Consider the following 12,322-nt stretch of genomic DNA (forward strand, 5'->3'; position numbering starts at 1 on the left):
TGGGGTCGGCATGGGCAGGAGGGCTGTTAGAGCAGGGGTTACACGAGCGGGCAGGCTGGTCCGCTAAGGTATGGAATATAAGAGCTTCTGGGGTGGAGAAGGAGGCATTCAAGACTTGCTCAGGATGTTTTCCCTAACATTGAGCCAGTAGCAAAAGACAGAAGTTCTGGTTCTGACTCAGTTGCTACATAACTAGTGATGGACAAGCTCCCACTCCCCTCTGGGTCTGTTTCCTCACCTGAAAAGTGCAGGGCGTGGGGGCAGTGGACCAGATGAAGGTCAGGGTTAAACTGTAAGCATAGGAAAAGCAGCCTTGAACAATGATTTAAGTGCTCTGTGTCTCAGCTGCCTCATCTGTAAAATGCGGATTTAATGGTACCAAGCTTCCAGGGCCACCGTAAGGATCAAATAACACAACACATGCAAAGAGCTTGTCATAATGCTTAACACATAGAACGTACTCAACAAATGTTAAGTTGTAACGTCATTAGCCACCTCTCTACAGGACGGTGACAGCAGGACGTATACCTCACTGCAGCAGCCCACGGGCGACCCTGCCCTTCTGGGTGCTGGCTAGCTCCTTCCACACTCACCTGCACCCACGGTGGCAATGGCACCCTCCTGGCCAATGATGTGCTCCTTCAGGCGCTGCTCCAGCGGAAAGCGGCGCCGCTCCTCAGCCTCACGCTTCCGCTGCTTCTCCTGGTACTGTGGGGAGAGGAAAGGGGGCTCAGGAGTGCTGGGCCCAGGAGGATCCTAGTTTTCTTCTATCCTCAACTCAGGGCATCACACATCGGTTTGGCTCTCCAGGGATCAGGATGCACAGCTCTGGCTCAGGACCACTGGAGGCCCAGTCCTTCCCCTGTCCCCTCATCCTAGCCCTCACCTCCTCTCCTTACCGCAGGTGGCTACTGCCCGGGGGTCATAGCTCACCCTGCTAGTAAAATACGTATTGCCAGTAAATCAATCCTTGACTCTGAAGTCTGACAGGAGACCTGGGTTCGAATCCCAGCGCTAGCACTTACAAAAGGTGCTTACCACCTGGAGCAAGTTACTTCACCTCAGTTTTATCTGTTAATCAGGTATTACATGTGATGGTGTATGTAATGTACCTACCGCCGTGGCTGGCATGCAGTAAGTGCTTAACAAATACAGCTTCCTTTCCCTTTCCACTCATCCTCCTGTAAACCAGAGCTATGGATGCCCTCCACGTCAAGGAAACTGCATTTCAATTAAACATAATTATTCAGCAATTGCTATGTGCCTGGTCCCATGCCTGCCAGGATGGACAGGTGGGGTGGGGAGAAAAAGAAAAACTGTACTCTGCCCCTGGGACATTGTAGATGATGCTGAGTGCCTGGCATGTGTTGACCCTGGTCTTGGTCCATTTCCGAAAAGGCAGAAGCTCCTGAGCTTGGTCAGTCTGTAGGGAGGAGAGGAGAGCCTGGCCTTGCCCTCAGGGAGCTCAAAGTCGGGCAGGGGAGGTGAGGCAGGGTCTGTACACAAACATTTTTCAGGCATAATCAACCATTATTCTCCTCATGGTTCCAAAGCATGCATGCCCGTTTCTAGCCCTATATCCATCACTAACCCATCCCCCACCAAAACCGAACCAAACCAAACCCAAACTACTTGAAAACAAGTTTGTTGCACGTTTGTGACTCTGTACTCTAAATCACTCATGAGTTCCCTGAGGGCAGGCACTTTTTTTAATCACTGCTATTCCTAGCACAAGTCCTGGCACAGTGGAAGCATCTGGTTAATGTGCAAAAATGAATCTGATGACAGATACAAAGAGGAATGAACCACCAGACTGGGTGGTGTAGGCATACAGAGAAGGAAAGATACATTAAATGTAGAACATTTTTTGGGGGGGGGCTTTCTGGGAGATGGGAGGCTTGAAGAAGCTGGAGCGCTGTGGGACTATCTGGAGACCAGGGAGGAGGCGGTGAGTACGTGGGACTCATGGAAGCTGGGGGGATGAGGGAAGGAAGCAGGTCTTGGAGTGAAGTCTTCAGGAGGCTCCTTTCCCCTAAGACTCCTGCAACACTGACAGCTTTTTAGAAACGAGCTGCCAAGGTAAGGCCTTGTCACAAAAGTCATGGCTGCAGATTGCTCTTGCAAGCAGAGTGGATGAAAAATACCTGCTGCTTGGGCAGTGTTTTCCTGTTACGCTAGTGACCTTGACAGAAGTTAAAAAAAATAAATAGCAAACAATCCAATTTTGGTTGTTGCTATCAGTCTGTAACTGAAAGCTCCCATCAGTTCTGGGGTTTCATATAGAGCAATAATTCGGCGCCGATCCCAGCGGAGAGACGCTTGCCGGTTGGAATCCAGAGTGTCACTGTGCAGCTCCCTCAGGCACCACATACATCACCTGGCTCTGACGACTCCAGTCATATATCTGCCTCCTCCTCTTCCCTGCCCACCCAGCCCCTCAGCACTTGGGTCCACTGGGCTGGAAGGCTCGGATGGTGAGATGCACACAGATCGGCTGGTACAGCCCTGGCTATGAGCCCGGCTGGCTTGCAGTCAGGCCACGGAAGGAGCCTGAAGCGATGGAAGCTGGCCTCCGAGGGTTTGTTGGGTCTATTTCCTCAGTTCCCCTCAGTGATGGGTATTCCCGCCTCTGGGCCTTTTGCTTACACTGTTCTCTCACCACAAAAGTCTCCTCCATTCCCACCTACCTCTAAGTACCCGATGATCTCAGCTTCAGTACCAGATTGTCTAAGAAGCCTATTGTAAGGCTTTGGGCCTGCCCCTGGTCCCGGGATCTCTGGAGCACTTATTTAACTGCCCGTTTAGCTCTCCTTTCTCGACCATGAGATTCTTAGTGACAAAGACCATGTTTTATTCATCTCTGTAGCTCTAGCATCTAGCACAGGGCCTGGCTCATGGAAGGAGTCAGTCAATTCATGTTGCCAACTGAATGAGGTAACTACCGTTTGTGGACCAGCTGCTGTGCGCCAAGCTCTGTACTCAGCATATTATACAGAGTGTCATATTTAATTCTTACAGTTGTCCCATCTGAAGTTTGGCTCCTCTTTAGGCTCCTAGTGGGGCAAGTCATGAGACACAAAGAAGCTTTGCTCCAGACAGACCGGAATTCAAACCTTACCTCATCTACCTACTAGCTAGCTGACCTTGGGGAAGTTAATTCACCTCCCTAAATTTTAGTTTCCTCACCTCTAACATGGGGCCGGTACTCACACCCACCTTGCAAGGTCCTTGTGGGATGCTGGGGAGGATTAAGTCAGATGACGTGTACAAAGCAGCTGGCAGAGTGTCTGGCACACACTGAATGTGTATACAGAGGTGGTATGTGAGAGACCTGGGTGCAGAGCACAGTACCTGGCCCTGGGGAGGCCTCTGAGAAATGCTACTTCCTTTCTCCTTTGCTGCATTTTGCTAACTGATTATCTAACCCAGTGCCTTTTTTTTTTGTACTGGAACCCTCTTAACTAATTTAATCTGCATGGGGCTCCACAGATAAAAAGAGGTGCTCTGGTTTAAGCAGAAGCCAGGAGCCAAGTCCACGTGGATGCCCCACTGCTAGGAGTGGCCCCTGAGGCTCCTGCCCCTAGGAACCCGAGGTCCGCAGGGTACAGTGTCAACACCAAGAGGGTTCTGGGGACACCTCTACTGCGGCCTATCTCTGCCTGTCAGGTTTCCTCACGTGGTAGAGAATTCCGCTTGTAGGTAGTTTCCATCCATTGATCTATTGGGCCTCACAGAACATGTGTTTCTCCTTTGCTGCAGGCCAAGCCTAACATGACTTTTTTTGCCACTTTGTTGATTTGGGGATGATCGCTTTGGCCTCCTTAAGTCTCCTCCAGGGAAATATTTCTATTTCCTGTAATTCTTCTTCAGTGTCATGCTTCTGGGTTGTCTTCGAGCTCCTGTTATTTTCTTGGGCAAGGGGAAAGGGTCCTTGACTTGTATGGGGGTAAACGTGGTGAAAAGATTACACCATGACCTGGCTGTTTTCTCAGGAACTTTCCAAATGGTCCTAAGAAAGATTCAACCTATGGCCTAAATCTGAGAACATCCCGATTTTCCACCAGCCGGGCCCCTACATATCTATTCAGAAAAACTTCTGAAAAGGTATCAGAATTTTGGATAAAAACGTACAGGATATGGGGATTAAACCAGGTAGAAGGTTACTGCTTCATTTGCTTTTCCTATGCTTAGCACAGACTTTGTACTTTAGAAAAAAAAATATGTTGAATGAATGACATTTTTAGGCATGAGCTCTGAGCTCATGCTTGTGAAAAGCTAGCCAATGGAGGAACCTAGGGAAGGAAAATCCCTGGTCTGTATATATTCTTCTTGGGAAAGAGAAGACAGAAAATGGGAGAAGGCAATTGGTAAAGGCTCCTATGTGGGCGACTACTGTTTCCGGCTTTTTGAGGAGATGGGGAGGAAGGCTACAGGGATGAAGGTCAAGGCCGTGCTTTAAAAAGGTTCCACGATAGGAGAATATAGGCAGGTGACCCAGCCTGCAGCAGAGGGCACTGAGCTGAGAGGCACTTGGAAGAAACCACCAAGAGAACAGGAGTGGGGAGCGACCATCTTAATAAAAGCCATATGCAATTAGCTTCAGAAGCCCTCACCTGCAGCCAGCAGCAACCAGCTCCCTATGCTGCATCTCAGCTGGATAATCGTAGCCACTGGTTTCTATCATTCTTGATTTAATACGGCACCCCTCCTGGCTGTGAGTGCATTTACAGGAAAGGGCTGGGAGGCTGAGGCAAAACCTAGTTGGGTTTGCTTGGAGGTGGGTGGCTGGGCTGAATGGCTCTGTGGGGGAGGGTTACAGGGAGAAAAGGTAGGCCAGGCACCCCTACTGTTAGCTACCTGTCACGCGGGGTGTCATGCGGGCTCTCAGCTCCGGTTCCCCACATAAGAACGCAGGACATGGTGAGGCCAAAAAGGAACACCCTATATTCTCGCTGGTGGCTGGGTTGGAGACACAGGAAACAGGATCCACACGATCTGCAACCTGCCATCCACTTTTCTGCCAACCAACCAACCTCACTTGCTAGCTGCAATCCGCCGTGCTAACTGCAATCCACACTTGCTAGCTCAGCCACCATCTTCTTGCTAGCCCCCATCTGCTGCTAGCGTAGCCACGGCAGTTATATTAGTGGCCAATGGCTCACTGGTTACAGCTGACGGCCAACTAGCCACAGCTGATGGCCATCCAATCACCGTTGATGGCCATTTATTACCCGAGTGAGCACCTTTCCATGTGAGGGCTTGAGCCTGGAAACTGCACTCCTGGCTCTGTCCCCACAGTATCCCTCAGGGAACTGGTCTGATAAAGAACCTGGCAGCATATTCACTGAAAGCGTGGCTGGAGTGGGGAGTGGTAGGCATACTGAGAGCCTGGGCAAGAATTGGATAGGTATGGGGGAGGGAAGAGAAGAGAGGCCAAACTGTAGTTTGGCTCTCATGGGAGTTCAAGGCCACAGAGCCCACTGGCTGCTCACAGACAGACTCAGATATGCCTCATCCTCCTGACTCCCTGACTCCAACCCCAACTCACATCACAGTCATGGCTTCTACCTGCTCTGAAGCTGGGGATGTCAGAGAGGGCTAGGTGGTGAGGTCAACAAAGGGTGCCAGGGGGCAACAGATGAGTGATGGAAAGAACCTTGAGTGGGGGGGACTGATGACAAGAGGAGCCCAGAGGATTCAACAAAGGAGCTGAGGGATGCAGACCAGATTGGAGAGGAGACGGGTGTGTGGGTGTGGGTGTGTGTCGTGCGGGGTGTCAGGCGGGGTCTGTGGGGTCTCTGGTCTCGCTCCCCACACAAGAACGCAGGACATGGTGAGGCCAAAAAGGAACACCCACGGAGCCATAAGTAGGGGAGTCATATCTCTATACTCTCGCTGGCGGCTGGGTTGGAGACACAGGAAACAGGAGCCACACAATTCTCAACCCTCACTGCGCCGCTTGCAGACTCAGCCACCATCTTCTTGCTAGCTCCCCCTTTTTTCTGCTAGCCTAGCCACAGCAGTTATATTCATGGCCAATGGCTCACTGGTTACAGCTGACGGCCAACTAGCCACAGCTGCTGGCCATTTGATCGCAGTCGATGGCCATTTACTACCTGAGCCAGCACCTTTCTATGTGAGGCCGAGAGCCTGGAAACTGCTTTTTGGGGCTCTGTCCCCACAGTGTGTGTCTGTGTGTGTGTGTTATAGAGAGAGAGAAGCACCCTAGGGACGTGACGGTCTCTTGAACGAGCTCATACAGTACGCATTCCTGCAGAGGAAGGCGGGGCACAGAGCAAGCATCAGTCCCATCAGACTTGGTGACCACTATGTTAGCATCCAAGATTCCATTCTCCTCTCTTCCAGACCATTCTCCCTCTGCCGCCAGAGTGGTATTTTTAACAAATAATTCAGATCATGTCACTACTTTGGAAATAGCTGGGTTGACTGGTGAGAGAAGGGTAAGAGGGACAAGCAGTGGCTGAAATGAGCAAATGAATCGTGTTCTGCTCAGTGCATCAGACCAGGAGGCACGTGATGCTGCTGCATCCTGTAACTGTGACGTTAACTCTGATCACCTGGGTAAGGTGCTCTGGGCCAGCTCTCTCCACTCTTATGTTCTCCTTTGTAATGAATAAGTATCTTGTGGAGTGAGCCTCTAAGTCTATGGAAATGTCCTGTTACTCCTCAAACTTCCATTCACTGGTTTCATCATCCATTGACAAGTCTTGCCTGATTTGGGGTCAGCTGCCCTAATCCTCACAGGCCTATGAAGTTCAGAGTGACTCTGCCCTCACTGTACACACATAAAGTAAATTAAAGCAAGGTTCCACCGGTAGCAAGTAATAAAGATAGAACACTAACCCTTGTCGTCTGATTCCGGCACCTGCACTTTCCACCTTGGAGATAAGAAAGGACGTGCTCCCTGCCTTCGGGGAGTTCTGAGTTTCTTTAGGGAGATGAGACTTAAAACATAAATTTCATATCTCTACTTTTATAGCACAGGGCCACCTAATGAATTTATTGAAAATAAACACCAGAGGGTGTTCTTGCCAGAAATACATAATCTGAGCTGAATTATAAGGAAACATTCGATAAACCCAAAGCGAGGGACAGTTTATAAATAACCAGTTTGTACTCAATTAGAATGTCAAGGTTATGAAAGACTGAGGAACTGTTACAGATTACAGGAGACTAAAGAGACATGACAACTGAATTCAACTTGGGATCTAAAATTTTCTTTTCTTGTGAACAGATTTACTGGGACAACTGGTAAAATCTGCATAACATCTGTAGATTAGTTAGTATCAATAGTAATGCTCTGATTTCGAGGATTGTACTGAGATTTTATAAGAAAACGTTCTTGTGTTTTAGGAAATTCATACAAGTACTTAGGGGTAAAAGGGCATCATGTGTATAACTTACTCCTAAATGATTCAGGAAGAGTATATCTCTATATAGTATTCATGCATACATAAGTAATAAAGCAAGCGTGATCTGGGTGAAGGGGTCATAGGAATTTATTGGACCATTTCTGAAAATTGTAACAGCTATATCAGACTTCAGAGGAGTGTACATGTCTATTACATTGTTTTGTACACCTGAAAACCAATTTAAAGAAAAAAAAAGAAAATGATGTAAAAGTAAAAGTAAAATGATGTTTACACTTGGGGGATGGAGAGTGACCGGAAGGGAGTATGAGGTGGGCCTATGAGTGAGTGCTTGTAATTGTCTATTTCGTGATCAGGTGTGTTTAGTTTGTGAAAATACAGTGAGCTGTATATACTTACGACATGTGCTCCTTATACAAGTATATTTCAATAAAAAGTTTTTAAGAAGTTAAAAACAAGGACAAGAGCAAGCGAAAGCACGGAGTGCTATGTCTGGCCTATAAGCCTGTAATGAAGGTCAGATGGTGTTGCCATCCCCACAGGGACAAGCACAGCGCCAGGAACACAGCTCACTCGAAATGAGATGAGCAGCAGGAAACAGGCTGGGCGAGGCAGAGAAGGGGTCCCTCCTTAACCTAAGCCGGGAGGAACACAACCCTCTTACCCTCCCGTACCTCACCCCTTCCCTCCTGGAAAGACTCCCTCAACTCTGATGGGAGCACCCAGCTCACAGCCTTGAACGCAGGCCCAGGGGAGTACTGCATCCCCAGCTACCCCTGAAGCAAATGAAAAAATACAGAGATAGGAAATGTGCTTGTGATTCTGTCACTGGGATATGCAAATAAAATATATATGATAGGTCTATCTGCCTAATATTCCTGCCAATTCATTCTCTGGGTGTGATTAAAATGAGCAATAAATTCCTGGTGAGTCTCGGTGGAGAGAGGATCTGGGAGTAGAGACGCGGGCTGGCACCAGCACGTCCCCCTCAGCTGAATATTCATCATGGAATAGCTCCCCATATTTTTGTTTTATCTGCCATCATGTGCACAGAGATATATTTCTACCTCTCCTTCGTCTCTTAGTTAAGACATGAAAATGGTATAAGCTTTAAGTATTAAACTCTCCAGCTAGTGAAATCCTTCAAAGTGAGATCACAGGCTACCTTCTCTACGAAGCCTGCCCTGCTCATTCTGCCTGGAGAAGATCCATGCTTTTGTGGAGCCCCCACAAACTCTGGGTGGACCCCTCCTAAGGCACAAGTCAGTCTATGGGTATTATAACTAGGAGCGCCTGGCCCTCTCCATCCTCCTCTCCAAGACCGCCAACTCAGGGACAGGGGCTGGGATTCATCCACCTCTTGACCTCCTCAGGGGCCCCAAGGAGGCTTCCATATACAGAAAATGCTGAGAGAACTGGGCAAACCAGCAGTAAGGAGAAACTCACTTAGGCCACTTAAGGTGACAGATTCTTAGATAAGCCACACATCTGAAAAGGCAGAATGAAATTAAAAATTAGGCTTATGGATAATTTCAAAAAAGGAAAATCATCAAGAAATAATATTAAGAGGAAAAAAAAGCAGATTCCAAATATGACTAGGATCGTAACTCAAACAGCTCAGGGCCAAGAAGTAAATGTAAACGTCTGACAGGCAAGCACATAATACAGTAGGGAACGGGAGGGCCTGTGGCTCAAGTGTCCACACTTCAACCTAAGGCATTACGTTCACATTTAAAAAATTCTGGGTTGGCAAAATAAAAAAGGCTGCCAGTTTGAGATCCCGGCTATATGTAGCAAGCTATTTCCACAGTTAAAAAAAAGGCCATCTATATAAATACATATATGTATGTCCAGAAAAGGTAAATATAGTATCATAACAGGAGATCTCTGATTCATATCTCAATAGTTACTTATATTTGATTTTCTATCAGTCACCTGCTTTCTTTCTTTCATCTTTAGTTTTCCCACCTGTAAAATGGTGATAATAAGAGCGGCTTCATAGATTTGTTACAGAATTTAAAATATACATATATATTAGAGCACCTGGCATAGTGACTACATACACTAAATAAATGGTACCTACTCTTATTATAAATAATTAAAAATCTTAATAGTTGTTATATATAGGTAGTGGGGCTAGAACGCTTTTAATTGAGATTCAGCTCAGTTGAAGTCTCTTCCAGGAAGTCTTCCCTGATCTCCCAGGTAGGATTAGAAGGCATTTCTAGGTTGTCGCAGTCCCTGGGCTTCGCTGGGACTGATGACTCAGTGGTGTCACGGTTCACTTGCCTATCTCCTTGTCAGACTGTGAGCTCCTTGAGTGTTTCACCATCTGTCTTCCCACATAGCCCAGAATCTGGCATACAGATATCATTCAGAAATATGTCCTGAGTTATTTAATTCTCCTCATTTTACTTTCCAAATTTTCTATAATGGGACAGATGAGCACATACTTGACTACAGAGTGGTAGGTGATGGTAGAAGAGGCTGAGCTGGGTGGAGGGAGATGCTGGACGGATAGGAGTAAGATAAGATCAGAGTGGTGGTAACCCATGTCTAGACAAAGAGATGAGGTCTCAGACTGGAGCCACAGCACCCTCCAGGCCTGAGTCATTACGTTACAGACATAAGGCCTGAACTCAGGAGTAGCTGCTGCTTACTTACTGGCAGAGGGAGACAGAAACCAGGTCTAAAGCAGTGTTCTTCCCTGGAAACTCTGCCTCACAATTTTGAAGACATAGTTTTTATAGCTTGGGGTGAAACAAGGAGAACAGAAAGAATGGGTGACAACACAGGTGCTAAGCAACGGAAAGAAAGACAACGCTGCTGACATCTAGGGCGAGCTGAGGGGCAGTTCACCCGGGCAGAATCTGATGGGATGGCAGAGCAATCAGGTGGAGCTGCTCACTGGACAGCTAGACATACCAGCAGGAAATCCACACTGCATGCAGGGATCAAGTGTAGAGAGGCGACCACAGGGAAACAGTCTTCCAATTCAGAGGCTACAGAAGCCCTGGGCTGCTCTACGTGGTCCTCTAGTCTGTCCCGGCAGCCCCTTGCACTGTGCGACAGCTCTGTTAGAGAGTTCCTCCTTGCAGCTGCCACCCCTGAGCTTGGCTGTGTCCCAGCTTTGCCCCTGAGTGAATCTCCTCCCCTCCCACTCACAGCCATTCCTATACCTACATGCACTGTCTCCTCTCCGGGCCAGATGCCCCTATTGCCTTTAGCCTTTTCTTAGGGCACAGTTCCTCTTGCCCCCTTGCTGCCCTCATCTGCACAGATTCTAAGAGCATTGCCCTCTGTGGCCCAGAAGGGTCTGATTGGCACACAGGAACGCGACCACCATTTCTTCACTTGGAACACAAGCCTTGTACTAATGTGGCCAACATCAAGCCATTTCTTGGGCAGTCAAATTTTGTGAAGGTCCCTTAGCAGGCCTAACCCCTCCATCTATGCTGGCACGAAGACACGTGTTCTCTTGCTTTACGTGACCAGGCCAGCGCCTGCCCTATGTCACATCCCCTGACATACCATGCATACGCTTGGCCAAGTGCAGCACTTGCTCTCAGGGGACAGTAATTAGGCCCGAAAGGGGACATGATGACTAGGGTGCAGTCCCCCAGGTTATCTGAAACATGTGAGGTTATCTGAAACATCCTTAAGGCACCTGGGGAAGCGGACCTGACTTCCAGGGTGGCTCCTAGGGGTAGGAAATCTGAACAAAGGGAGGGAAGAGCGTGCTCTCTGGAATTTTTGCTCTTCCTGGTCCTAAGCGCCCCTTGGAATGTGCTGTGAAAGTCAGTCCCCCCGCAAGACAGTTACTAAGGATCACAAGGAGACAAACTGTGGTTAATGCTGGATACCAAATATTTCCAGTTCTCCCCCTTCTAGACACATGGTAGGATCACTCTTCTTGGTCTCTCTGTGACTGGGCGGGAACATGGATTACTGTGTCAGTGAATTGTGAGCGGAAGTAGGGGGTCCTACTTCCAGGTTGAGCATGTAACTGCAGATGCAAGATCTTCCAGAACATTCTTTTCCCTCTGGCAAGCAACCAGCAACATTCCAGAGGGCGGCTGGTCTGCCACTTCGGTCCCTGAGTGCCCATAATGAGCAGAGACCCCCCTGTTGGCCCACAATGGACATGCAGCATGAGGCAAAAATAAATCTTTGTTGTTTCAAATAACTGAAATTTGGGATCGTTACAGCAGCACAATCTAGTTTATCCCAACTGATACACAGCAGTCAGATAGTGAATGGAACCTTTGAAACCATTTAGTCCAATGTTTTCACTTCGCAGAGGTAAACCGAGCTTCAATGAGGGGAAGTGCTAGCCCAAGGTCACCTAGTCAGTGAGGGGTGGAGCTGGGATAACAACCCACATCCTGTCTGTCTCGGTCCAGTGACCTAACTACTCTAACTCAAGACAGAATATTTGCCACTAGGTGGGACCTGCTACACTGAATCATCTCAGGGCACTTTAGCCAATTTGCCAACAAGAGACTCCATGATGTTAGAAAGAGCGTAAGACAGAGTCAGAAACCAGGTGTTCCAGTTCCAGTCCTGCCACTGAATCGACTTTGTTCAAGTCTATTAATTTCAGTTTTGACACTAATTTACTCCGGGACCAAAAGCAAGCCACATCATATCCCTGGGCTCCAATTTCCCCTGAAGTAAAACTAATCATTTGATTTAGGTTTCAGAGATTTAAAATATTTGCCCCACAGCAGAGCCTCCCTGGAGGCTGCCCAGGAGGGAAGGGATAGGTCAGGGAAGGAATGGTCCACCTCTCCTTCAACAGAAGAGCTCTATTTTCCTCTGACTTATTTGTTTAGGCTTTGGTAAGATTTCCCATCACTGGACTTGATGATTTATGAGGTCCCTGTCAGCTCTGAGAGTTGTGATTCTAATTCTTGGATTCTGCCAAATAG

General features: G+C 48.0%; 1 protein-coding gene across 1 annotated transcript in view; it reads right to left on the reverse strand.

Annotated features, from left to right (window-relative positions):
* CLPB (caseinolytic mitochondrial matrix peptidase chaperone subunit B) overlaps positions 1–12,322 on the reverse strand; it is a 132,369-nt gene that overhangs the window by 22,718 nt on the left and 97,329 nt on the right. The window contains exon 7 of the mRNA XM_033121096.1: positions 594–708. Within this exon, the coding sequence (XP_032976987.1) occupies positions 594–708 (115 nt within the window). The remainder of the gene's footprint in view (positions 1–593; positions 709–12,322) is intronic.

The sequence above is a fragment of the Rhinolophus ferrumequinum genome, chromosome 11, assembly GCF_004115265.2.
Source record: "Rhinolophus ferrumequinum isolate MPI-CBG mRhiFer1 chromosome 11, mRhiFer1_v1.p, whole genome shotgun sequence".
In the NCBI taxonomy this organism is placed as follows: domain Eukaryota; kingdom Metazoa; phylum Chordata; class Mammalia; order Chiroptera; family Rhinolophidae; genus Rhinolophus; species Rhinolophus ferrumequinum.